Consider the following 27,027-nt stretch of genomic DNA (forward strand, 5'->3'; position numbering starts at 1 on the left):
ATTTAGAAAAAAATTTATTTCTTCAGCAATTTTACAAAGGCCCTTTTCTTTTCATTATTCTGGCAAGTTAGAGCAGCATTAAAACACCTGTCTCTGTTCCTACAGGGGGCAGTGCTTACAGGTTTTGACATGTGTGTGTGTTGTTTGTGTGTGTTTGTGTGTGAAAAAGAAATGATAAAAAAACTGAGGACATGCTATGATTCAAATACACACATAGAGAGAGAGAGAGAGAGAGAGAGAGAGTGAGCGTGTCTTAACAGGAGATTAGGGTTTATTCCCACGTCCAGTGACGCAAACAAGCCATAATTCATAGGCACATGGTCTGATTGAACACTCTTCTTTATGATGTAACACCCCCTCCGTCTCTTTTGTCATACTCAAAGGCTTATTCACAAAGCTGTGATTATAGAAACTACATTTTCTTAGAAATTGCATTGTAAATCAAATCATTTAAAAAGCATGGGGTATGCAAATGCATTCCAAAGGAAAGAAATTGAAAGACAAATCCCAAGACTAACTCCAGACTGAAGCCATAACTCTTTTACAACATAGCTATTCTATTAAAAATGCTGCTAAATCTCCTTATTTGTAGATAATTTGTATTTCATCTCTCTCGCTCTACTGACATTTTATTAATGATTGCAACAGAAAGCTGAAAGATGTATTCTGGATCTTTTTAACATTATGTACTAGAAAGAAGAAATGAGGCATAACTAGATGATGGTAGACACATGTAATCACAGACAAAAAGGATAATTCAATGAGGTAGATCAAGACAGCCTTCCTCTTCAGAAGGCCTGAATTACAATAAAATACCAGACTAAAGAACAAGGGTTTGACTGGGTCATTACAAAGTGTCACCATGGAAACCAGATAAGATGTATGTCCCCAACAGCACAATTTGTCCTGAGCCTTTAGCTCTGTGCCAAAACCTAGTGAACTGCCTACCTAGACAGCATCTTAGGCATGCTGAAAACATTGCAACTATTCTTCAGACAGAAGGTAAAATTGATAAAAAAAATTAAGGAGAATTAATTATAAAATTCATTATAAAATTCAAAAGGATTATTACAATGCACTAGTTGGCTCAATATTGCGTGGAAGTATTTTTATGCTATTGAACTGTACTCTTAGCAACTAATTCTACTGAAATCTTACGACGGGAAAAGATTGTTCCAAAAGAAACTTAATACACAGCAAATGATTGAAAAAGCTTTGTAGTTCTTCTAAATTTGGGCAAATTAGTGAATAATTAGTAGTAATGGAGTCACATTGGTGAGGCAATTGCCTAGAGCAGCTTATTTATTGAGAAGAAACATTATATAATAGATAACTACTAGCTTACCATAAACTAGATATGCAAATTTCCCTATTAGAGTGAGATAAATTAACTCACAAACACAGGCATAACATGAACAGAAATGCTCATGGTTGCAAAAAGAAATGAGAACATGCTCATTTCAACACTGGCTATGGTTTTAGTAAAAGGTGCAATCATCACCTGTAATTGGAAACTTGACTGGCTTATACATATGCAAATCAGGAGAAGCCTAATTCAACACACAGGCCCATCAGAGCAGGGAGACCAATCAGAAGATTAATTAACAGGAACCAATCATCTTTTCCAGCATGTACGACTTTGTGAAAGAATGTCCTCATCACTGCTGCTTGTCAGTACTGTGTATACAGGCAATGTAGAGTGATCACAGCACACATATAAAACCACAAAAACAAAAAGACTGAATTGTGGGCGCTACAAACAGGAAAATATCCAAAAAGTGCTTAATCAAGGTGATAAACAAGGATGCACAAAACTGCATATTTTCAAAATTAATTAGCCTGTGTGTTGCCTGAACTACATTAATCTGTCTTGAAAAATTCATGAATAATTAGGATATTTTGGAATTCACATAAATCTAAACAGCACACAGAATTTAATTTTTTTGATTTTTGCAGAATAAATAGCTATGCAACCTGTATTAACAGAATATGGTGATTCCAATAGTGTCAGAATATGACAGTTTTACATTTTAAGAATATTTTGCTAACATTCAGAATCCAAACCGGCAGAGTATCTTTAGTCATTTATAAAATTCTTCCTCTACATTATCTAAAGGCTTCCTCAACTTTACTTTGTCTGCTTTTTATTGCAGTAGAGAAAAGAGAAAAGGGCAACAGCAGAAGTATGCTTTTCAGATCAATCTAACTACATGTCATGGTGATTACATTTATTCTACAAAGAGCAGTCAAGGAGAGATATCACTCTCTAAGATCAATTATGTCTGCTCAAGCATTTGGGAAGAAATGTCAATGTCAGCGTCCTTGAATAACGAAGACATGATTCATTTGTGATACATATATTATTCATTTATGGGTGATTTACACTTCTCTAGGAAAAATGGGCTTATACTGCATATTTGTTAGTTTCACATCTGACACTATGGAAATACTGCAAAAAGGAGAGGTAAGAAACAGAAGCCATCTGTCTCTAATTGACAAGGAAATAAATGTTTAATAAGGAAAAAAAGCATGAACACCTCAATTTTGAGCACATTCTGACCAACGTTAGAGCACATAGCAAACAAAATCCATCCAACATAAGAATGAGAACAATAAATTCTGCACTATGTTTTACTATGACCTTTTTTCATTCTACACAGCAGTGGAAGATCATGCAACATTACCCAACATCATAGCTTCCCACTTCAACAGTGTTATTATGGCTGGTTGCACTTGTTTTGCCATTCCTGCCATTTACTATGGAATATGAATGCCAAAACTACTAGTACACTGATACAAATTCAATCTTACAATTAAAAAAAAAGTTACTAAAAATTTAGTTGTCCTACAGCATCACAGTCATAGTTAATTCAGTACCTGAGTACTGTTTGACTGACAAAGAGATTCTTTTGTATGTTTGAAAGAACCTTTTTCAGAACTTCCGTAATTTTTTTCATGACTTTTTCAGTTGTTTGTGATGACTAGTTATTAATATTTATTATATTTATTATGTACTTAATAAATCCAGTAAAAATACAACTAATACAAACTAAAATAAACAGAAAAAAGCACTTGAACATCTGACATCAATGGTTCTCTAAGTAAGAGATACTTATGTATACTGAAGTTTACTGCTGCATTATATTTCCAATGTTCTTGTCTATACTTAACTCAAATTTTTGAGTTGTTACCATCCTAGCACGGTGACCGTGAGTAGTATTATTAGTTGTTCCTTCCTGTTGCAATTGCAAATGCATCTCTGTGCCCGCCGCAGCTGGTTCTGAACCAGCCAGGCCTGGCTGATCGCCATACAAAGTCCTCTTTAATTACAGACAACCAGCAAGGACCAGCAGGCCTGGAGACAGGCCTCACATGCGCCTTTGTTCTCAGCAATTAACCCCAGAGAAAAACATACCAGCTCTCTGATGATAAGACTCATCAAGCCTTACAGCACCACAATAAGGCACTCCACTGAAGGAGATATCTGACCTTTTACCAAGCTCTAATCTGCTAAATCTGTTAAACTTCAGCCAGCCAGGATGACTTGGAGTAATAGCGAATGGCATAGCTATATAAGTTGCATCTTTTCAATATCTGAAAGCTATACTCACTGCAACCTGTTCCTCTCCAGCCATCTAGACAATTGCATTTTTCTTTAAGAGCTCCTTAAGTTATAGCTATTCCATTCATCTGCCAAGGGTTGCACAATCTGCAATGCCAAAAGCCATTAGGATAATAACACTTTGTATTCAACATTCATTGCTGCAAAAGCTTGCTCCCTAAAGCTCTGTAAATGAATGCATACTAAACAGTGTTCCAAGTTGCAGCTCTTTCAAAGAGCCCAACTATATTGCTTTTGCATTTTGTAGCAACATGCCACAAGTTTGCATAATATTCTAAACATCTCACAGCACATTCCAGGTGAAATAAAGCTTGTTGTATTTTGTCAGCCTGTCTGTACTACAAAGCGGGAACAGATTTGCATTTGAGAAGTAAGATTAATTTATAGCCAAAGTTATATATTCTTGCGTGCATCAGCAAAAAGACATGCAATTTATCTTGGGTGAAGGTTGAAAGACAGAAGATGAAAGATGAAATATTTCCAATTTTCTTTATAAATGACCAAACCATGCTCAGTGCTTCAAAATGCTCTCCGTTTGTGCCTTAGTGATGTTCTTTTGACTGCTCTCATTTAAAGAGCCAAACATGCACAGACACGTGGTAGGAGCATCTAGAGAGCTCATTGCTTTAAAAGCAGCTTGTGAGAAGGGAAAAAAAGTAAGGTGCATCTTTCTAGTCTCGCCTCAGACTATTTATACACCCACCGTCTCCTCCAGGGCAGCTCTCCTTTTTGACTCGGCAACAGTTGCCGTTTGATTCGAGAATATGAAATATCTCTTCCTGCAGCTGTCTGTGATTCCTGCAGCATTTGCGACAGAGCCAATCTCATGCGTTTGGGTGTGTGCAACCTGTAAATGTCATTAAGACTGTGTAGGTCAAAGATTAGGAGAATTAAATTAGATTTGTTGCAGTGTAATTCCTGAAAATTGTGCTTGCTGCAGAATCGTTCTAAAATCATTCCAATATTTTTTGTAGAAAGAAATGAAAGCAGCAGACTTACATCTCATCATCTATTTCTATGCCTGTGCATTAAAAACATTGCTGCAAGCAGCAATTACGGAGCCAAGCACACTTGTGGAATGGAATATTGTAATGCAGAGTAGATTTGTGGACTATACCTTGTCAGGCTGCACAGATTTGTGTAGTCATGACAACCGCTGACAAATAGTGTTTTGAAAACAACTGGTTCAAAGGCTAGAATCAGATTCATTATTGCATTAATGCTTTTGACCTAAAGCAAAGTGTTCATGGCAATTACAAGGCTTATTTTCCATACAAAATCTTTTGTTTCAATATCCTCACTATTAACTTTGTAGCAAAGCTACAGTCAATCTGAGCCAGTTACTGTATGTTGAAGATTGAACAAATGTTGTTCGTGGTAAAGAAAAAACAACAACAACAGTATGCTAATGGTTCAAATTAGTTGGTATATGGTTGATCCTGAAACACTGGTAGTCATAGTAGCCCCTGGTCTTTGACAGAAAAGGCATTTTCTGAAACAAGTTATGCAAATTGTTTGGTATATCAAAATAAATCAGTATATACATACAAAAAGTAGGGATCCAATGAAAACTGTTAGATGAGGTTAAAAATGTGCTTGACAAAATTAAAAATGATATATCTGTTGGGAATAAATTGAAATCACCAGTTCTTGTGATACATGGAATTAAAAATTAAACTATGACATTTGGTTAAAAAGTTATAATCTAAAATGTATACTTCCATTCAAAAGTTTGGGCTCCTGCAGATTTTTTTTATATTTTTGAAAGAAGTCTCTAATGCTCACCAAGCATTATTTAATCAAAAAATGCTGTAAAAGTAATACTGTAAAATAATTTTACATTTAATTTTCAATTTTAATACATTTCAAAATTGTATTTATTCCTGTGATTCAGCAGCCATTACTCCAGTCCTCAGTGTCACATGATCCTTAAGAAATCATTCTAATATGATGAATTGGTGCTCAAGAAACATTTCTAATTATTATCTATGTTTATTATCTATGCTTAATATTTTTGTGGCAACCATGATACTTTTTTCAGAATTTTTTGTTGAATATAAAGTTCAAAAGAAGAGCATTTATTTGAAACAAATTTTTTTGTAACATTATAAATGTTTTACTGTCACTTTTAATCACTTTAATCCATTCTTGCTGAATAAAAGTATTAATTTAAAAACATAACATAAAAAAATAAATCATACTGACACCAAACTTTTGACCAATAGTGTATCTAAAACTTTTAACTGTAGGTGGTGAATGTTGCTATAAGGAATAACAAGACACTCTTCAATCAATGTGCCAAATTTCCCAATGATTTAGCTACTGTACATTTAGGTACAGACCAACAGGCAGAAAAAGCAGCAGAGGAACATTAAGATGCCTAACAGATATAATATATGCCTACACACCTTTGATGCTACGTTGGCCCCATAAAAAGATTGACTGTAGCCCCATGCAGGTCAGGTTATATGATACAAGTTAGTTAATGGCATTAAATTAGTCTAGCGGTTTTTACATGCCTCTTAGAGTCTCAGTATAATAAACATAATTTATTAGCAAGCAGAACACACCTTGAGCAATTTTCCAAGCACTGGGATGATCATATTACTGTGCATAAAGCATCCAGGGCACAAACCACACGTGCACACACACAAGACTAAAAGGAGAAAAAGAGAAAGAAAGATACTGCGCGCATAGTGACAATGGCCATGTTGTGTAAACCACCAGAGCATTGTTCTGTGTTAATGACATGACATAGAAAACTCGATCCCATCGAGAGCATACACAACTCTCTCGGGCACAGCTGGCCACCAGTGTATTACCACCAGAGGAACAATGAGGAAACACAGCAGACAGTAACCACTGCTGCTCCGTCAATTACTGCTTATAAGACCAAACAGAACGCTCTGTTCTTTAAAGGAGTCATATCATATGAAATTGAATTTCTCTTTTGCAATAAGAGTTTCATATACAGTAGCTATGTAAACAACTGGAAGGAACTGAAAGCTTAATCTCAAGTACAAACAGATTATCTATTGCAATAAAGCAGCACTAAAACAAAAATAAGATCTATAATACCTAGCTATCGATTAGCAGTCTCACTCATCTCAATGGCAGTTGCTTGTCTAGCTCAGGTCATTACTGCACTAGGGTGGAAATGGTAATGTAAACCTAAATATCACAAACATTTTTGGTGCAAGAAACCTTGACTTTCATTTTTAGTGGACTTGTACTGATAAAATGTAAATATATATATTTATATATATATAAAATAAAAAAAGAATAAATAGGTATGATATGACCCCTTTAAAATGTATGACAATGTATTATAGATTATCACCCTAAACTTGTCACCCTAAACGTCTTTATTTTTCGTTTTTCATAATTGCAAAAAGTAAGACATCAGCATAGGCTGTTAGATGGCATCCAAAAATACACAAGTCCCCTTGGGTCCAGCGACAGCATTCATGGAGCCGTTGTCACAATGCTAGCTGAGGTAGATTAAAATCTAACGCTATTTTTATCCAACAGTGTGGCAGATGCGGACACGGCATATCACTAAATATCTTAATATCACGCATCAGCGTTTGAATGCCTACAGCTTTACAAATGACAGATATGTGAATGTGCATCGTCATTCAAAAGGTTGTTTGAGCATACACTGTATTTTTCAATTAACATCAGAAGCACACAATCTGTTTTCTTGTGTGAAGGTGCAGGATTGTAGAGGCCAAAGTTAAAGGCTCATGTTAAGGGCAAATTACAAGAGACTGACTGTGTCATATCCAAAAGGGCAGGATGACAGTGCAGTGACAAATATGATTCAGCACTGAAAAATGCAAGGCTGTCTGTTTCTAAGTGGGCCATCTTCTGCAAATACTTTTTTTTAATATAAAAAGAAAATGTTCTAGACAGTGTGACCCCATGGGAAGAAGGACTGAATAAAAAAGGGACAAAAAAAATCTATCAAATCTATGAATACAGTAAAAAGCCTGTTTATAAACCACTAACTTTCAAACTAAAATTGCAAATATGCACCAACTGATAAAATGTCCACATAACAGTGGATACTTTTTCCATAAGCTGATATTATCCTTTAACTGGATCTGCAGAGGACACGGGTGTACAGAACACCCCAACAAAGTTGATTATACTATAGTTAAATTTGCCCATCTACAGCTGTTTCTACACTGCACACATGGTGCATGTCAGCTGCAAATATACTGATGACAATGATGTGGCATAAACATATTTGCACAGATTCACAATTTCAGGAAACAGTGGATCACATGCGATTGTTCATTAGCATGCACAGCAGGCAGACAATGGAATGCAAGCTGATTGTCAAAACAGAGCTCCTATAGTTTCTCAGAGTAAAGGCAGCATAGGAGCATATTTTACCAGGTTAACTCAGGTATTTACTGAATAATTCTAAATTTAAATCTCCAAACATTAGCCCACCGAAGCCCATTGCATTTACACTTCCTAAATAACTGAAATCTTAAAAAAATGCAAGTGTTTCAGAATTGAAATTGCCAAAAAAAACATCAGCGATGCTACGCTCGTATATGATTTGCAGTGCAACACTGAGAGAACAACTGCAGCTGGACACAGAACAGACGATCATTACAGAATATTAAATACTGTAACATGTTTTATTCTCATACCATTTCCTTCAGTGTGCTGTAATAATCCATAAATCAAAAAGTTTTCTCATAAAATTACTTCTGCAATCACAGATCTGATGAAAGCAATGAACAGCTGGTTGGGGTCACAAGCACAAGAAGTCACATTAGCATAAATGATGGATGGCTGACATGCTGTGGAAGTGGCCATGCACATGCTGCAGATGGCATGGGAGCTTTAGTCCATCAGTTCACAAGCACAAGGTAGACATCTGACAACTTACACTGCCCCCACCCTCATCACCACCTCCATTTATTAGGATATCATGAGGCACACCACCCGTCTCCATATTCAAACCTTTGATCACTTTAACAGTGCGCTGCAAGTTGTGGCTCTCTTTAATCAGCCTGTTGCGTAACCACAAATTTTGTCCAAACACAGGGATTCTTCCCCGGAGTCAGCGCTCAGCACGTTTCAGCATTATAGCGTGAAGCTACGCTCTCATAAATACCACTCATGCAGATTACCGCCTCTGCTCTCTAAGCTTAGTGTTTACTCAAGGCCTGGGCAGCTCACCAAATAAAAGTTTGCAATGCAGAGTGCATGCATAATTTTAAATTGTCTTGTTTGCATACAAACAGCAGTTAAATCATCACAGCAACACTACTGCCCACTTTCATTTTTTATGCTTTGAATTCCCAAACAGTTTAATTTATTAGCAGTTTTAAATCACCAAAGGGACAATAGTGCCCACTTTAATTTTCTAGGCTTTGAATTCACAAGCCACTTAATTTCTTAGCAGGGTTTTGTTGACTCAGTCTACACTGGCTGTTATTGGACAAACCTGAAAGAATTCCAATCACTCATTGGTCCCTGCAGAATGCTAATGCATTTACTGACTCTTCTACTGCGTCCTCAGCCTTTGTGGAGTTTTAGTGAAATTACAATGATTTGGAAAGAGCCATCTGGAGAATGAGTGGGCATAATAGGGGTTATGAACTGCACATTGGAGAACCCACCACTCCAGATTTTCTGTCTGTCAGACTCATGCACCCAAGAACATTGGTTCATTAGTCATCAATATATAAGTGATAAGACTAAAAAAAAATATCAGTCAGAAGAGCCTTTTGGGTAGTGACACCCAAAAAGTGACTCCAAAGAACATTGGCTCATTAGTCATCAATACATAAGAGCTAAGACTAAGAAATAAATCAGTCAGAAGAGCCTTTTGGGTAGTGACTCCCCAAAAAAGAGTCTAAAGTACTTTAGTGAGAAAATCCAATTAAATTAGCAATCAACACATTTATTATCTATGTACTAAAGACACATATTAAAAAGAATAATGAAATTGACACTAATGGACACTATTCCTGTAAAAACCAGACCTTCAGAAACAAAGACTTAAGACAATGAAACAGTCAATGACTCACCTCAGCAAGGTGAGGCATGGGGCTGAATCCACAGAGATGACATACAATGCTTTTACATTCAGTGCAGGTGTTGTAATTAGGAGGGTCCTTTGAGTCCATGTTAAGATCCACGTTGCAGAGTGGGCAGGTGAATGGTTGAGTTACACTTTCAGGATGTTTTACTAATTTATCCTGTCCAGTTTCAGGTTTATCCTTTTCTGAAGTAGGTATCCTTGATACTTTGCTCTCATTGAGCTGCTCTGGTTTCTTTTCAACAGGTGGCTTGTTCTCTTTTTCAGGAAGTACCTTGTTGGGTTCTGTTGCAACAGATCCTTTGCACGATGTTGGTGGTGTAGTCTTGGCAGAGGCCACTGAGCCTTTGCGAGAAGCTGGTGCTATGTTAGATTTACCAGAATCAACAGAAACTGTGGAGCCTTTACGTGAAGTTGGGGGTGTTGTGGATGGCTCATCTTGAACAGCTGAGGAGATCAGATTAGACGCTGAGCTAAATAATGAGGATCCAAAACCCAGAACTTTCCCAGAGACAGCAGAAACTGACTGTGGGGATGGTGAACGAGATCTAGAAGTTTCTGTCAGGCCACCAAATCCACCAAAGAACGTTCCTTTGGTTGACTCAGATGGTTTAGAAGAAGTAGGCTGTGCTTTAGGACCACCTAATCCAAAACCAAAAAAATTTGATTCCTGTTTTTGGGGTCCAATCTCGGTAGGTAGAGCAGATTTTACAGGAATGGTTGTATCTTTGGGTGGCTCTTGTTGAGCTTTCGCAGGATTTAGTTGAGTATTGTTTTGCTTAGGAGGCTCTTTTCTCGGGGTGATTGTATCAGTTGCCTTGGCATCAGTACCTGCCTTTTGTTGAGAGCTTGGAACTGAGATCTCTTTCTTTATTTCTTGAGGAGAGACAGCTTTCTTTTCAGCTGCAGCAGGCTTCTCATCCAGTTTGGTTTCAACTGGAGCTGTAGATACCTTGTCAACTTTGGATGGAGTTTGGTTGTGTTTAACTAAGGGAATTGGCTGAGGCTTCACTGTGGGACTTTCAGTTGTTTTCATCCCTGCCTGTGCCCGTTGTACCTGGCAATTCAGGCAGAGCCATTCCTCAACCTGCAATAATTATAATTCATTGGCAATAAGATATTATATCCTCTACTGTCTTATAGTAGGTTTCTACATAGAAAACCTAATAACTACTAAAAACTGCTGCTTCAACATACAGTACATTAGATAACAAAATTAAAATAAATGATCACTTATTCACATCATTAACATTGTCTGTGCAACAATTTGTTTATCCTTACTTTACATATCTGTAAGTGAAATGCATGAAAAGCTGGTGAGGGTCAAAGACTGTTGTTGAACCTATTTGTATACTCCATAATTACACAAAATAACTGCCTCAAGACACTTCTACGGAATATGTCTTGAGAATTGCAATGGCTTGCCACATTGACAGCATGAATACAAATGGCCACTCTTAAATATTGTTTTTAAAAACCAAATAAAGCAAATATGCAATTAGCAGACAAAAAGTCAAAGATGTGCTGTACTTAACAGCATTTAAAGTAAACATAGACATAAAACTTTAAATGAAATTAGAGCTTTATGATAGAAGACTAAAACTGCATGGGGAAATGTCCTGTTTTTGACTTTAACATTTTTGGAATGTCTAATAAAATGCAACAAATAGTTACATTTACTTTAATTAGTTTTTTTTTTTCCCGAATGCCAATGACATTGTGTTGTTCTGTAATATGATGACAATGCAAGTTATATTGGCTTACATAAATATCTACTGTATGATGGAGTAAAAGTCAAAAAGAATGGTACATGGTACACATCTTATGTTAAAAATAGAGGTCAAATGTCTTACCTCTGTTTGATGAGGCATTGGATTAAATCCACATTGGCTGCACACTGCTGTCTTGCATTCTGTGCATGTGTTAAAATTCTTAGCATCCTTGGAACCAATATTGAGTTCCACTTTGCATAATGGACAATTAGTCTTGACTTCTTCAGGAGCAGGTTTCTGAGGTGGTTTGGCTGTGACTTGCTTGATTTCTGGTTTCTTCTCCGCTGGTTTCTCTGCATCTTGTCCTGCATGTGGTTTGGTGTCTCCTATCTTACTAGAGTCTAGTGCCACTGCAGATCCTTTACGAGATGTGGGAGGAGTAGTCTTAGCAGAGGTCTGGGAAACTGCGGATGCCTTTCGAGAAGTTGGGGGTGTAGTGGAAGTTTCATCTTGAACAGCTGAGCTGATTAAATTCGATGCTGAGCTAAATATAGAGGATCCAAAGCCCAGAACTTTCCCAGAGACAGCAGAAACAGACTGTGGTGATGGTGATCGAGATCTAGCTGTTTCTGTCAAGCCACCAAAGCCAAAGAGTTTCCCAGTGGTTGACTCAGATGGCTTAGAAGAAGCTGGTTGTACCTTAGGACCACCAAATCCAAAACCAAAGAAACTGGATTCCTGTTTTGGTGGCTCTGCCTGTGGAGGTGGAGCAGATTTTTCTGGAGACTTGTCAGACTCCTTTAAGAGTGTGTCAGATTTTTTATCTTTCTTTGAATCTGATGTTTCTTTCTTCTGAGAGGATGCAGGCTGTGCCTTTATGTTAGTCTCTAGTGGTTTTGGTGAAGCTGAGACTGATTCATTCTTTTGGGCATCCACTGAAACAGGAGTCTTAGTTTTATCAGGAATGGCCACAGCTTGAATCTCTTTCTTTTGGGTTTCAGGATCAGGAACCATGGTTGGCACTAATGATGGTGCCCCTGGTGTTATACTTTCTGTCCTTGGAGGTGGTGCAGAGATGGAGACATTTTCAGGTTGTTGATGGTTATTTATTTTGGGAGGTCCTTGTGGTTCCATTCCATTTAATGCTCGCTGTGTTTGGCAATTCAAACAAAGCCATTCATTGTCCTGTATGGAGAGATTAAAAAGGAATCCTTGAATTGTTTCATCCATGATATTGATGGAACATTAACATGATATTGATTTTGCATGGAGACCACTACACAAAACTACGCTGGAGCTGGAGCGATCAAGCATTTTAGATAAGTGTAAATTCCTCTTCTGTGTTAAAAGAGTGTTAGCAACAGTTATAACAGAATAGTAGCATTCTCTTACCTCTGTTTGATGGGGTGTTGGGTTGAATCCACAGAGGTTACAAACAGTGTTCTTGCACTCAGTGCAGACATTGTAGTTAGGAGTGTCCTTTGAACCCACATTAAGATAGACTTTGCAAAGAGGACATGCTTTGTTTTCCGCTTTAGGAGCTGCAACTGCTACTACTGAAGCTTCAGGTACTGCTGAAGCCTGTTGCACCTGCTTCTCATCTGTTTTGTCCTCCTTTGGTTTGTCTGTTATAGGTGCTTTTGTGTCAGAAGGTGGAACTTTTTGAGAAGGAACAGATCCTTTCCTAGAAGTGGGTGGTGTTGGTGGAGTCTTAACTGAAGCTTGGGAAACCACAGATGCCTTGCGAGATGTCGGTGGTGTTGTAGTCTTTGCATACATTTCAGAAGCTGTGGAAGCCTTACCAGAAGTTGGTGGCATTGTGGAGGACTCATCTTGAACGGCTGAGGAGATTAGATTAGATGCAGAGTTCAAAAAGGAGGATCCAAAGCCTAGAACCTTCCCTGAGACAGCAGTCACTGAAGGCTGAGGTGATCCAGATCGAACACCGCCAAAACCAAAGCTAAAGAAACCTGATTCCTCTTTAGAAGGTTCTGGTTTCTGTTGTACAGATGATTTTGCAGGAGAAGGATCACGTTTTGGCATTTCAGGTGGTTGTGTTGTAGCTTGTGTAGGTTTGTTCTCTTGATTCTCTGTAACAGCTGATGTGCTTATCTTCCCAATGACATCTGGCTTATTTTTTGGAGACATTGGAATTGGAGTATGTATGAGAGCCTCCTTGTTTTCTGGTATTGTTGGTGGAGATACTTTGCTAACCTGTGGCTGTGGTTGGGCAGAGGGAGACATTTGAGCTTTCTTTCTCTGACAGTTCAAACACAGCCATTCCTTAGCCTGTAGGATAATAATTGGAATTAGAATAAAAATACTAAAAGAAGCTCTTGAAATTACACTGAATTGACACTGAATTAATGGAATAACTGATGCATGTGCAACTCACAGATATACATCTCCCTAAAAAATTAAGTACTCTTACCTCAGTTTGATGTGGCATGGGATTAAATCCACAAAGATTGCACACCATGTCCTTGCATTCAGTGCAAGTGTTGTAATTTGGTGGATCCCTCGTTATGTCCACTTTACAGAGTGGACAGGCTTTCGGAAGCTCCGGGGCTGGTCTGTTAATTTTCACATCAACGACTGGTTCTTTGGTCATCTCATCCTGTGGTTTATTTTCCTCTTTTTTCTTTCCATCCTGTTTCTGTGCAGTAATAAGTTTGGCTTCTTCTTGTGGTTTAATTTTTTGTGTAGGTTGTGAAGCTTCTGAACCTTTTCGAGAGGTAGGTGGTGTTGGTGTCATCTTAATAGAACTTTGGGACACAGTGGATCCCTTACGAGAACTTGGTGGGGTTTTGGTGGATGACTCATCCTGAATGGCTGAGGATATCAGATTAGATGCTGAACTAAGGAAGGACGACCCAAAACCCATAACTTTCTCAGAGACAGCAGACTGAGGAGAAGGTGACCGGGATCGAGCACCTCTAAAACCAAAGCCAAAGAAACTAGACTCTTCCTTAGTCTGTTCAACTTTAGATGATGGAGTAGGTTTGGAAGTAGAAGCTTCACCGGTGGACTTTTGAGCATTTGGTGTTGGAGTAATTGTAGGTTTTTTAGTCTCTACTGGAGGTTTCTTGTCCTGCTCAGCAGGGACACTCTGCTTATTTTCTGAAGAAGGCGGAATTTGAGTTGCTTTCTTTTCTAGAGATGCTGGTGGTACTTTGTTGGATTGTGGCTGAGCAGGGAGAGGTCCTGAGGTTCTCTGTACCTGGCAGGTCAAGCATAGCCACTCCTTCACCTGTTGATTATTTAAAAAAAGTAAATGAAACCATTAAACATATTTTCTTTTAAAACTCAAAATCTACACAAAATAATTCCTTTTTACATTTTCAATAGAGCCTTTAAAAATATAAATGTTAAAGACATTGACATATGGTACCTCGGTTTGATGTGGATTGGGATTGAATCCACAGAGATTACAAACAATTTTCTGACAAGAACTACAAGAGCTGTAGTTCTGTGGGTCCTTCTTGAGGGTTTCTTTGCAAAGTGGACAGATTTTTGGAAGCTCCTCTGGAGCATGTGGAGGTTTGGCCAGATTAGGATCTGGGGTTTTCTGTACTGGCTTTGGTTCTTGCATTGATGTAACAACTGTCTTTGATTCCCCTTCAGGTGGTTTTTGTTTAGCATCCCGAGGAGCAACTGATCCTTTTCGAGAAGTGGGTGGTGTTGGTGTGGTCTTATTTAAAGTCTGGGAAACTGTAGATCCCTTCCGAGATGGTGGTGGAGTTTTGGTGGAGGATTCTTCCTGAACAGCCGAAGAGATCAGGTTAGATGCTGAGCTGAGGATAGAGGATCCAAAACCAAAAACCTTATCAGAGACAGCCGTTTGAGGAGAGGGAGACCGAGATCGAGCACCACCGAAACCAAAGCCAAAGAAACCTGACTCTTCTTTAATCTGTTCACCTTTAGGTAGTGGAGCAGACATGGAAGGAGAAGCATCACATTTAGATATTTGAGTATTTGGTGGTATTGGTGTTTTGGTCTCTATAGGAGGTTTATTTTCCTGCTCAGCTATAACACTTGGCTTCTTCTCTGGAATCTCTTCCTTTTGTGGAGATGCTGGTGGAAGTACTTTGTTAGACTGTGGTTGAGCTGGGGGAGGACCTGAAGTTCTTTGCATCTGGCAGGTCAAACACAGCCACTCCTTCACCTGTAGATAAGAAAGATTACCACCTGTGACCATACAAACTTATTTACCCATAATTCTAACCTCATCTCTATCATTTAAATTACAAATTCTGTTCAGAATCATTTCTGGTAGCAAAACGAGAGACTTTATTAAAGAGAACTGTAAAACACAGACTTACTTCAGTTTGATGTGGATTGGGATTGAATCCACAGATATTGCAAACAATGCTTTTGCAAGAAGTGCAAGAGCTATAATTTTGTGTGTCCTTCTTAAGGGTCTCTTTACAGAGTGGGCAAGTTTTTGGATGCTCCTCTTTCACTTGAGCTTGTATAGGTTTGGATGATTGAGCATCTGGTGGCTTTTTCTGTTCTTGGGTTGGTGAAGAGGTTGGATTTGATTCTGCTGCAGGAAGATTTAGTTTAGTGTCTTGTGGAGCTACTGATGCTTTTTGAGAAGTGGGAGGTGTTGGTGTTGTCTTATTCAAAGTCTGAGAAACTGTAGACCCTTTGCGAGATGTTGGTGGAGTTTTAGAAGGTTCATCCTGGGCAGCCGAGGAGATCAGATTGGATGCTGAGCTAAGGAAGGAGGAACCGAAGCCTAGAACCTTCCCAGAGACAGCAGACACAGTGGGCTGAGGAGATGGTGACCTTGAATGAGAACCACCAAAACCTAAGCTGAAAAAATCTAAATCCTGTTTAGAAGGTTCAGATTTAGGCGGATGATCAGATTTGGCAGGTAAGACATTTTTCTGGATTTGGGCATCTGATGTAGTTTGCTTGGAATCTGCAAGATTGGGTTTGCCTTCTTGTTTCCCAGAAGCATTACGTTTCTGATCCTCTGCTACAACACCCCCAGTGTCTTGTTTTTTTGGTGATGCAGGTGGAGGTAATTTAGTAGTCTGAGTTCCTGGTTTCACAACTGGAGGTTCGGGAGCTCTCTGCATCTGGCAGTTCAAACACAGCCATTCCTTCACCTGGTTGTTGAAAAAGGTAACCACATAATATTGTGAGTAGGGCTGCAAGATTAATCAAATGCGATTGTCATGCACATCTTGTCAGTAAAGCTGGTTTTGTAATCAGTAGTAAATCTCCTTCACGTGCTTTCAGATGGAGCAGCATTTACTACACAGAGCCGTAGTTCACTGACAAGCTACACAAAATCGCGTTCATAATCACAGACGATATCGCGCGATTATGAAATCGAAGATATAGTACTACGATTATGAAAGCTGCTTGCGTAGCTTGTCAGTGAACTACGGCTCTGTGTAGTAAATGCTGCTCCATCTGAAAGCACGTGAAAATACCACATTTAATAACATGTTTTTACTCCAAACTCACTTTAATCAGTAAATCCTTCTGTGAGATGATGTGGCTTCTTACACAGAATAAGGCACGCAACATATTTTATAGTATTCTAAGCCGTGATAAAGGCTATGTCGATTAGCATTGCATTATTAAATATTTTATTATAATAAAAATTATAATAAGACAAACTCAGATAAACCATATATTGTCGTAGTTGTGTGTTTATTAGTCATGTTGAATCAATGAAAGCAGTTCAATCTTCTGTTTATTCAGCAACCGCTATAGGGATTTCCTGGATTTCTTCTGCGGGGTGTATTTGGAGTTTCAGCGCGAGAGCGCCCTCTGGCCTTTGGATGGAGATTTACTGCTGATCACAGAACCATGCTTTACTGAAAGATACGCATGACAATTGCAGCTTCTGCCTAATCGCGATTTATCACCTTTGCAATTTGATTTCGATTAATCGTGCAGCCCTAATTGTGAGAAATAAAGACCACTATTGTTTCATTTTGAGATATTATTGTTTTTGTTCATTCATAATAAATAAATTACCTTGCTGAAATAAATTTTCAATAATTGTGACTGAAAAAAAAATAACCAATCTGAATATTTAACTATTTTCTCACCTTAGTTTGATGTGGCATTGGGTTGAATCCACAGAGATTACACACAGTGCTCTTGCAAGTAGTACAAGTGCTGTAATTTGGTGGATTCTTCATTATTTCTGCTTTACAAAGAGGGCAGGCCTTTGGGGGCTCTGACTTCTGGTCACCCTCTTTTGTTACTTCTTTTTCCTGAACTTCTGTCATTTTCTCTTCAGGTTTCTTGTCTTTCTGCTCTTCTTCAACAGATTTAGCTCCTTGTTTTGGTGACACATCGGCTGATCCTTTCTGAGAAGTAGTTGGTGTTAATGTTGTCATCACAGGGGTTTGAGAAGCTGCTGAAACCTCCTGAGTTGCAAGGAGTGTGGTGGAGGATTCATCTTGTACAGCAGTGGAGATAAGATTAGAAGCCGAACTCAACAGGGAAGAACCAAATCCAAAGACCTTCCCAGAAACACTGGAAGCAGCAGGTTGGGGAGAAGGTGATCTAGAGCGTCCAAAACCAAACAAGCCACTCTCTTCTTTTGTGGATGCAGTCTTTGGTGGGGCTTTAGATTTTGTGGATACAGTATCATCCTTCTGTGTTGGCTGTACTGGATTTTTGATGTCTTGCTGCTGGGGTAGCTTCTGTGTTGGTGGAACTGAACTTGCCTTCCCAGACCCTGGTGTTGTACCTGCAGATACTGCAGTCTTTTCTTTTTCAGTAGCATCTGTGGAATCGAGTGGCTTCTTCTGTGTAGGAACAGGAGTTGGTGTTGCTTTCTTTAGTGGTGATACTGGTGGAGGTACTTTGTCAGTCTCAGCTTGAGCTCTTTGCATCTGGCAGTTCAGACATAGCCACTCCTTTTTCTGAAACGGCATTCCAATAATCAGTTTAAAATTAAGCTCACAGAGTACTACAAGAAGGATACATAACATTGAATTCATTTTTTTAATATAATTTGAATGCATTTTTTCATGCTTAAAAAGTCATAAATATTGGTGTCCATAATGTCATATACCCAGATACTACCAAAGTTCTAATTAAATAATAATTATGATAATGAGTATAAGGTGTTTTATGTTCAAGCTAAAAAAGGCTGCTTACCTCTGTCTCATGGGGCATGGGGTTAAAGCCACATAGATTACACACAGTGGTTTTGCACTCAGTACAGGTATTGTAATTGGGAGGCTCCTTCTGCAAATCGACTTTACAGAGAGGGCAGGCTTTGGGAAATGATTTAGTGGACTCTGTCCTTGTTGTTTCTGGTAGATCTGTATCTTTTGTAACTGATACAGTTGTTGGCTGTGCCTGATTGACCATGGATTTCTTATCATCTTTTTTGATCTGTTCTTGTATATTTTCAGCATGTACATTTTTGTCATCTGAAGGAAGCATTTTAGGAGAGACATCAGATCCTTTTGAGGAAGCAGGAGGTGTGCTGGTCTTGAGAGATATCTGAGAAACTCCAGAGCCCTTTTGTGAGGAAGGTGGAGTGGTAATCTTCTCTGAAGTCTGGGAAACAGATGAGCCTTTACGAGAAGAGGGTGGGGTTGTAGTCTTAGCAGATAGTTGGGAAGATGTGGAACCTTTAAGAGAAGTGGGCGGTGTTGTAGAAGGCTCATCTAGAGCTGATGAGATCAGATTACTTGCTGAGCTAAAGAGGGAGGAACCAAATCCCAGAACCTTCCCAGAGACAGCAGAAGCTGCAGGTGGAAGTAAAGGAGACTGAGATCTACCTCTAGACTCTTCGGGGATTTCAGAGGAGATAGGAACATGTCCATCTTGGGTTTTTCCTTGTTGTTGTTGGTGTGGGGTAGCTCCTTTAGTGGTTTCTACTCCTTTCTCTGCAACTTTAGTTTTTGCCCCATCTGTATTTTCAATGTTTTTAGAGTTTACTGTAGCTTCAGACTCCTTCTGTGAGGTTGGAGGAGTTGTTTTAACAGATGTCTGAGAAACTGTAGAACCCTTACGAGAGGAAGGTGGAGTGGTATTAACTTTATTGGAGATTTGTGGAACTCCAGAACCTTTGCGAGATGTTGGTGGTGTCTTATCAGATATTTGAGAAGCTGTTGAAGCATTGCGAGAACTAGATGGTGTTATAGAAGACTCATCTTGAACAGCTGTTGAGATTAGATTAGATGCTGAGCTTAAGAATGAAGAACCAAACCCTAGAACCTTCTCTGAGACAGCAGAGACAGCAGGCTGAGGAGAAGGTGATCGAGATCTAGCTCCTCCAAAACCGAACCCAAAGAATCCAGGTTTGTCTGGTTGCGGATCAGTTTTTTGAGATTCTGACTTTGGAAATTCTGCAATATGATGTTGTTTTGTTTCTCTTTGGGTGGGTTGTTCAGTTTCTGCTAAAGTTTGCTTATTGACTTGTTTCCCTGCCACTTCTAGTTTCTTATCTTTGTGAACTGAATCTGCTGGAAGATGTGGCGTCTTCTGTGAAACATCTAGAGTGGGAGTATCCATTTTAAGTGGTGAAACTTCCTTAACGTGTGGCTGAAGCTGTGCAGGGGGAGGCTCTGGTGCTTTCTGCATCTGACACGCTAAGCAAAGCCACCTCACCTGTAGTTTTGTAAAGTATATTGAATTAATAATTGTGTAACTGAAATTTACATTGTGTATACAGCATCCCAGAGTTAAGTGGAATAAAACACACTGCTTATTAACTTGCAATGTTCCAAGGCAGCTCAAATCATCTAGATTAAAGAAGAGATGAGCATTGTAAGCTCTCCTGTCATCATGAAAATGTTGGTTCTCAAATTGCATCATGATAGTTTTCCATAAAGTCAGCATGAGCACAAAATTGAAACTACATATATACTCTTAATGCATACCACTGGTCTTACAATAAACAAATCATTCATCCATTTTTTTTTAATTGAATTTGTAATCTTTAATTCAGACTGTCTTAACTTGCTTTTCTTGTGACATGCTCTCTTCTCTGCTGGCATATGCAAGACCACACAGCTTTTAAGATCTGCCTCCATTCTGCTATGCAATGCTCACTTTTCACAATCCAATCAACAACCGATGGTGTCCCTCCTTGCTTATTTGTTTTTTCTTGTTTGATAGAAGTTTAATAGAGCGGTTTCAGACACAGCTATAGAGATTGCATTGCAGAGTGTGACTTGACGATGATTGGACTATATATCCAGAGGCAGAACAAACAGTCTAGAACAGTGACAACTGTGGTTGAATGTGATCCCTCCCTTTCGCACATTCACCCTAATGAAGAAACCGCCCCTGGTCCACTTTAGACATTCTACTAACTATAAGTAACTTTGCAACTACATGTCAACTACCAGTCATTAGAGTATTAGTAGGCTGTCTTCTTAATATCTGCTAACACTGTATTTTGATGATCACCCAACACACAACAGACACAAGTACACATCAGCTCATTGTACTAACCCTAACCCCATGAACCCCCACCTCATACCCCCATTACTATATGAAGAAAATATACTACACATATATCCATTAAAGCTACAGAAGTTACGCCAGACAAACCCCTGCTCTAATGAGTTAGTTGACATGTAGTTGCAAATTAATGAGAGTTAGTTGACATGTAGTTGCAAATTAATGCGAGTTAGTTGACATGTAGTTGGAAAGTTACTTACAGTTAACGGAATGTCTAAAGTGGACTACTGTAATAAAGCGTAACTTAAAGTGGTTTGCAACTTCCCTTTCATGCTGACTTTAAAGTCCGTGTAAAGGCAATTCAGATAATTGTTTCTAAACACATTATAAATGTTAGAAATGTATTGCTGAAACACGTTACAAATACTGTGAACTATGTAGTACTAAATTGTGGAGTTAGACCGTTAAACAGTTTTTCACCATCTTTGTATTCAGGATTTTTTTTGGGTGGGGCTGAAATCATGTCTCGATGACGCACTGGAGCCACTGAGCATGGCCCCTCCCCTAACACTGTAAGAGGTGTGTTCGGCTTGAAGTGGCACTGTGCAGATCGGTGTATGACATCAAAGAACCGCGAGAGCGATTCAAAAGCATGCAGAGTCATCTGTTCTCTAATAGCTCTCACGGTACTTTGATGTCATACACCAATCTGTCTGCGCAGCGCTGCCTGAAGTCGAACACAACTAATAACTAGAGTGGATTAGCATCGGTGGTTCACCCGCTCAATCGCGAGTAAGTCATTAGCGTTAGTTACTACAGCCCAGTTTGCTAGCTAGCTATGCCTTCATCACGTAATGTATGGGTGTGTAAATCCAAATAAGCTGCTAGATAGAGCATCCATTCAGGTTGTAGTGGTATTTGACAGTTGAGAGAGACGGCAGCTTTCCCGCGAGTGGGCGTGGTTTCAGTGCCGACCACGGACACGCCCCCAGCGTTTGAGAGTAGAGAATACTGCTTATTTTTTCAAGATTTTGATAACTTATTTTATTTACTTGGCTTTTTTTTCATTCAAATTTGGCTGGGTGGTTAATAAATTTTTCTGTAGTGTGACAAACTCATAACACATATTTAATATTGCTTTACACGGACTTAACAAACCAAAATAAAAAAATTAAAAAAAATAGTTCAACACAACAGTGATATTTTCTTACCTCATTTTGATGGGGCATAGGGTTGAACCCACACAAGTTACATACGATATTTTTGCATTCAGTGCAGCTGTTGTATTGATCTTTCTTGAGCTCCACCTTGCAGAGTGGGCAGACCTTGGGAAGAGGCTTGGATATAGGTGTCTCTTTATCCTGTTTCACTTTATTTGATGGCTCCTCAGCCTGTTGAAGCAATGGTGTCTTCTCCTCTTGTTTCTGTTCAGTTGATGGTTTAGTATCTTTACTAGGTTGAGCCTTCTGAGAACCTTGTGTGGTTTCAGGACCTTTTTGTGAGCTAGGTGATGTTGTGTTGTTGTTGAACAATGACTGAGATACTGTAGAGCCTTTACGGGAGCGGGGAGGAGGTGTTGTTTCTAAAACTGACGAACCTTTGCGGGAGGTTGGTGGTGTTGTGGAAGGTTCATCCTGAACAGCTGAAGATATCAGATTAGAAGCTGTGCTAAGGAAGGAGGAACCAAAGCCTAAAACTTTGCCAGACACAGCAGAAACAGCAGGCTGAGGTGAAGGAGACCTAGATCGAGCCCCGCCAAAGCCAAAACCAAAAAATCCAGACTCCTCTTGATTAGGCTCAGCCTTTGGTGGCTTGGATTGTTTTTCTTGAGGCTTGTCCGATTTCATCTGCTGTGAGGTCTTCAGTTGACTGAGCTGTTGTGGTGTCACATCAGTTGGCTCCTTTCCCCCAACTAAAGCTGTTTTCTGACCAGTATTGGTGGCTTCCTCTGTGTTTTGTTTCTTCTGCGCAGTTTCTGGAACATCTTGCTCCTTCTTGTTTGGCACTGGGGCTACTTTCTTAGCTTGATCTTGAGGCTCTGCATGGGAAGGGACTGATGCTCGCTGCACTTGACAGGTTAAGCAAAGCCACTCCTTTGCCTGCCAACAAATGAGAGAGTTTGAGAAACCCCAGAAAATGGTTTCCTACATAGCAATATTGCTGAATTAGCTGTAGAATGATAATGCTATCAAACATATTTTTTACTGAAGGTAAATAAAGTATAGCCCACAGCTCATTTTGCAAATACTGAATTATCTTACCTTGATTTGATGAGGCATGAGAAACCCACAGAGGTTACATACAATGCTCTTGCATTCAGTGCAGGTGTTGAAGTTAGGAGGATCTTTCTTGAGCTCCACTTTGCAAAGTGGGCATTCTTTAGGGAGAGACTGAGAGGACATATTAACTGCTTGAAGCTTTGATGGCGGTTTAGATGGTGATTTGAAAGGCTTAGACTGCAAGGGCTCCTTGTCTTCCAATTGCTTTTGAGACAGAGGTTTATTTTCCCCAACCTGCATTTTTGTTGTGTCCTGGGATGCTGTGGTTCCCTTATGGGATGTAGCTGCTGCTGCCACAGCAGATGTGGTTTTGAGAGATGTCTGTGAAACCGATGAACCCTTACGAGAGGTGGGCGGCGTTGTAGACTTCACTGAGGTCTGGGAAACTGTTGAACCTTTACGAGGTGTTGGCGGTGTTGTGGAGGATTCATCTTGAACTACCGAAGATATGAGATTAGATGCTGAGCTGAGGAACGAGGAGCCAAAGCCTAGAACTTTCTCCGAGACAATAGGTTGAGGAGAATGTGATCGAGATCGAGCACCACCAAAACCAAAGCCAAAGAAACCTGTATCTTTTTTGGAGGAATCTGATTGTGATGTTTCGGATTTGGCTGGAGCACTACTATCTTTTGGCTCTTGAGATTTTATAGTTTCTTTCTGTGCAGGTTTTTCCTTTGGAAGATTTTGTATTGTAGATATAGTAGTGGGTTTTCCAAGTGCTGTTTTTGACTGGTCCTCAGTTCTACTGGATTCTGGAGGAGGCTGATGTGGAGCTGTTTTGTCTTGTTGTGAGCCAGCATTAGTCTGCAGCAGGGGATTTAGACTTGAAGGTTCAGGTGCTCTCTTTATCAGGCAACTCAAACAGAGCCATTCCTTCACCTGCATGACCAAAATCACAACCACAAATCAACATGACTGTCCTTCAATAAATCAATTATGACCAGTAGAGTAAAATAAACTCTTTCGCTTACCTCTATTTGATGAGGCATGGGGTTAAATCCACAATGGTTACACACAATGTTTTTGCAATCGGTGCAGGTGCTGAAATTAGGAGGATCACTGGTAATATCTGCCTTGCAAAGAGGACAGATTTTGGGAAGAGGCAGGGGAGTTTTGTCAACTTTTCCAGACAATGTATGGTCTATTTTTGCTTTCACAGAAGATTTACTTGCTAGCTGAGGTGACTCAGAAATCTTTTTATCTTGTTTTTGTGCAGTAGGTTGTTTAGTATCCCCTGTGTTTATGGTCTGTGTAACAGCAGAGCTCTTCCGAGATGTGGGTGGTGTTGAGTTCTGGGAAACTGTGGAAGCTTTGCGGGAGGTTGGTGGTGTTGTAGAGGTCTCATCTGGCACAGCTGAGGATATTAAATTAGATGCTGAGCTGAGAAAGGAGGAACCAAAGCCAAGAACCTTCCCAGATACAGCAGACATAGCAGGCTGAGGAGATGGAGACCTTGACCTAGCACCACCAAAACCAAGCAATCCAGATTCTTCCTTGGCTGTCTTGGCAGGAACTTCAGATTTGACTTCATTTTCTTGCTGCTGGGCTTTTTGGATTGGTAGAGTACCATTTGGAGCCTTGGTTTGTTGTTCTTGTAATTTCTGAGGAGGGTCAGTTTTCTTGCCAAACTTTTCCAATTCAGAAACACCTTTGTTTTGAACTGAGGGTGAAGCCAATGGTTGAGTGGTAGGGATTTTGTTGGGCTGCGCTGCAGTCTCCAACTTTGGAGGTCCTGGTGGCTCCATTCCTCTTAGAGCTCTTTGAGTCTGACAGTTTAGACAAAGCCATTCTTTCAACTGAAAAGTAAGACAAATTGGTTAACTCATGTTAACATATATCATTCAAAACTTGTAAAAAGCATTAAAAGCCAACATAACATTACCTCAGTTTGATGCGGTGTTGGGTTGAATCCACAGAGATTGCAAACAGTGTTTTTGCACTCAGTACAAGTGTTGTAGTTGGAAAGGTCCTTTTGGATTTGTACCTTGCAGAGTGGGCAGGATTTGGGCAAGGTTTGAGGGCCTTTGTCTGCATTTGGCATCTGTGAAGAAGGTTCGGCTTTTTTAATTTGAGATACTGGTGCTTTGTTCTTTTGGTCAGCAGTTAGCTCTGTCTTTTTTTCTTCTTTCTGACCATCTGATTGATTAGCCTTTCCTGTAGACGCTGATAAGGCAGCCCCTTGCGATGTTGCAGACCCTTTGTGAGATATTGGTGGAGTAGTAGTCTTGAGGAAAGTTTGAGAGACTGAAGGTGTCGTAGAAGGTTCATCTTGAACCGCTGATGAAATGAGATTAGATGCTGAGCTCAGGAAGGACGACCCAAATCCTAGAACCTTACCAGACATGGCCGAAACAGCGGGCTGAGGGGATGGTGATCGTGACCGGGCTCCACCAAAGCCTGAAAAGCCAAAAAATCCTGGCTGTTCTTGCTCAGTATAAGTCTGTGGTGCTGTTTTAGACACAGGAGGAGAGGGGGAACTTTTTGCTGTCGGTTGCTGTAAAGGCATAGGGGAGAGAGCTTGCTTTGCTCCTGCTGCACCAGTCTGTTGTTCATGCATCTTTTTCTGAGCAGCAGGTTGGTTGGCAGAACTAGTCTTTGTTGGCTGAGCCGTGGGCTGTTTCTCTAAAGGACCATGTGTAGATTCCATCTTTTGAGATTTGCTGGGCTGTGTTTGGGACTTTATTGTGGGTTGTCCGGCAGGCTCTATTCCTTTCAGTGCTTTCTGTGTCTGGCAGTTTAAGCAAAGCCACTCTTTTGCCTGCAAAAACATTACAATTATCATGAGTAACTTCTCCACATTTTTCTTTTTCAACATTAATAACAAATGATAAAAAAAATACTTCACAGGACTTGTGTAAATTGACCTCACAAGCAGATATCATAACATTACTACTTGTGGCTTTAAAGAAATATATTAAAACCCTCAGTGACCCTAGCATTTGTGAAATGTTCTCTTTTTGGACTTGTTTTTAGTGACTGATTACAATAAAAACAAGAAAATTGGTCTGCACTCTGTCAATGTATATTTATTCTTAATATCAATATTTAAATAGTACAAACAAATTATAAAAACCATGATGTGTATTATGTTTTGTTTTGGCAACTTAGAAAATGTTGTAAATGCTTTCTTGAGAATCCTTCCCAGCAAGCTGAAATTTGAATATGCTCATGTCAGAGCAGCCCTTACAATTATAGAACTCTCAACTATAGAGTTTCATGACCCTGGGATACTCTTACACATCACAGACAACTATAAAGTATACTGATAATGCATATTCTGCCAGAGGCCTACAGGACTACTTTTATAAACACATTCCAAGCTAGAAGGATGAAACCTCAGTATGTTCATCTCACACCAGCCCTAAGACACTCTTAAATGTTTTATTATCCTGAAAAGGCATGTTTTAGAGCCATACAGTGCAGTCTCTCTGACTTTCCTGTAAGCTAGAAGGCTGAAACAAATATTTTCATATCATGTCCCATTATGCTACACTGGAAATCATGTGAAATATTTATCAATGGGTCAATGGTCTCTTTTGTGTTACAAACAACAATACAACCATAAAATGTGGATTACTGAGGCTAACTGTAGTATTTGTGTAACATTCAGAGAAATTGTATTATTTGCATAAGCTCATATATACACACATAAGGCCTCATTCATGAAACACGAGCAGAACAAATTTTTGTGTAAATCGTTCATAAAGCTGTTCTGACGTAAATTTTGGGATTCATGAAAGTGTTCGTATTTTACAAATGTTAGTTGGTACACAAAAAGTTTACACCTGCTCCCAGCCCCACATAAATGGGTTGTAAATCATCCGAACATCATTGATGGCGCTGCATGTTTATAAAACTATTTACCTTACATAATCACGTATCACGCAGCATTTTGATAAAATAATATACAGTAATTATACACAGTATACTGTGTTTTCCTTTTTACTA

General features: G+C 39.3%; 1 protein-coding gene across 1 annotated transcript in view; it reads right to left on the reverse strand.

The window, feature by feature from the left end:
- Nucleotides 1-27,027, reverse strand: part of LOC107738431 (protein piccolo-like) — an 84,720-nt gene that overhangs the window by 43,952 nt on the left and 13,741 nt on the right. Inside the window, exons 4-15 of the mRNA XM_016550198.1 lie at nt 24,962-25,837; nt 24,051-24,875; nt 23,062-23,958; nt 22,012-22,899; nt 18,539-20,002; nt 17,476-18,300; nt 15,724-16,518; nt 14,793-15,566; nt 13,833-14,651; nt 12,794-13,690; nt 11,543-12,586; nt 9,679-10,776 (exon numbers count right to left, since the gene is read on the reverse strand). Of these exons, the coding sequence (XP_016405684.1) occupies nt 9,679-10,776; nt 11,543-12,586; nt 12,794-13,690; nt 13,833-14,651; nt 14,793-15,566; nt 15,724-16,518; nt 17,476-18,300; nt 18,539-20,002; nt 22,012-22,899; nt 23,062-23,958; nt 24,051-24,875; nt 24,962-25,837 (11,202 nt within the window). The remainder of the gene's footprint in view (nt 1-9,678; nt 10,777-11,542; nt 12,587-12,793; nt 13,691-13,832; nt 14,652-14,792; nt 15,567-15,723; nt 16,519-17,475; nt 18,301-18,538; nt 20,003-22,011; nt 22,900-23,061; nt 23,959-24,050; nt 24,876-24,961; nt 25,838-27,027) is intronic.

The sequence above is a fragment of the Sinocyclocheilus rhinocerous genome, unplaced genomic scaffold (assembly GCF_001515625.1).
Source record: "Sinocyclocheilus rhinocerous isolate Xijiao unplaced genomic scaffold, SAMN03320098_v1.1 scaffold975, whole genome shotgun sequence".
In the NCBI taxonomy this organism is placed as follows: domain Eukaryota; kingdom Metazoa; phylum Chordata; class Actinopteri; order Cypriniformes; family Cyprinidae; genus Sinocyclocheilus; species Sinocyclocheilus rhinocerous.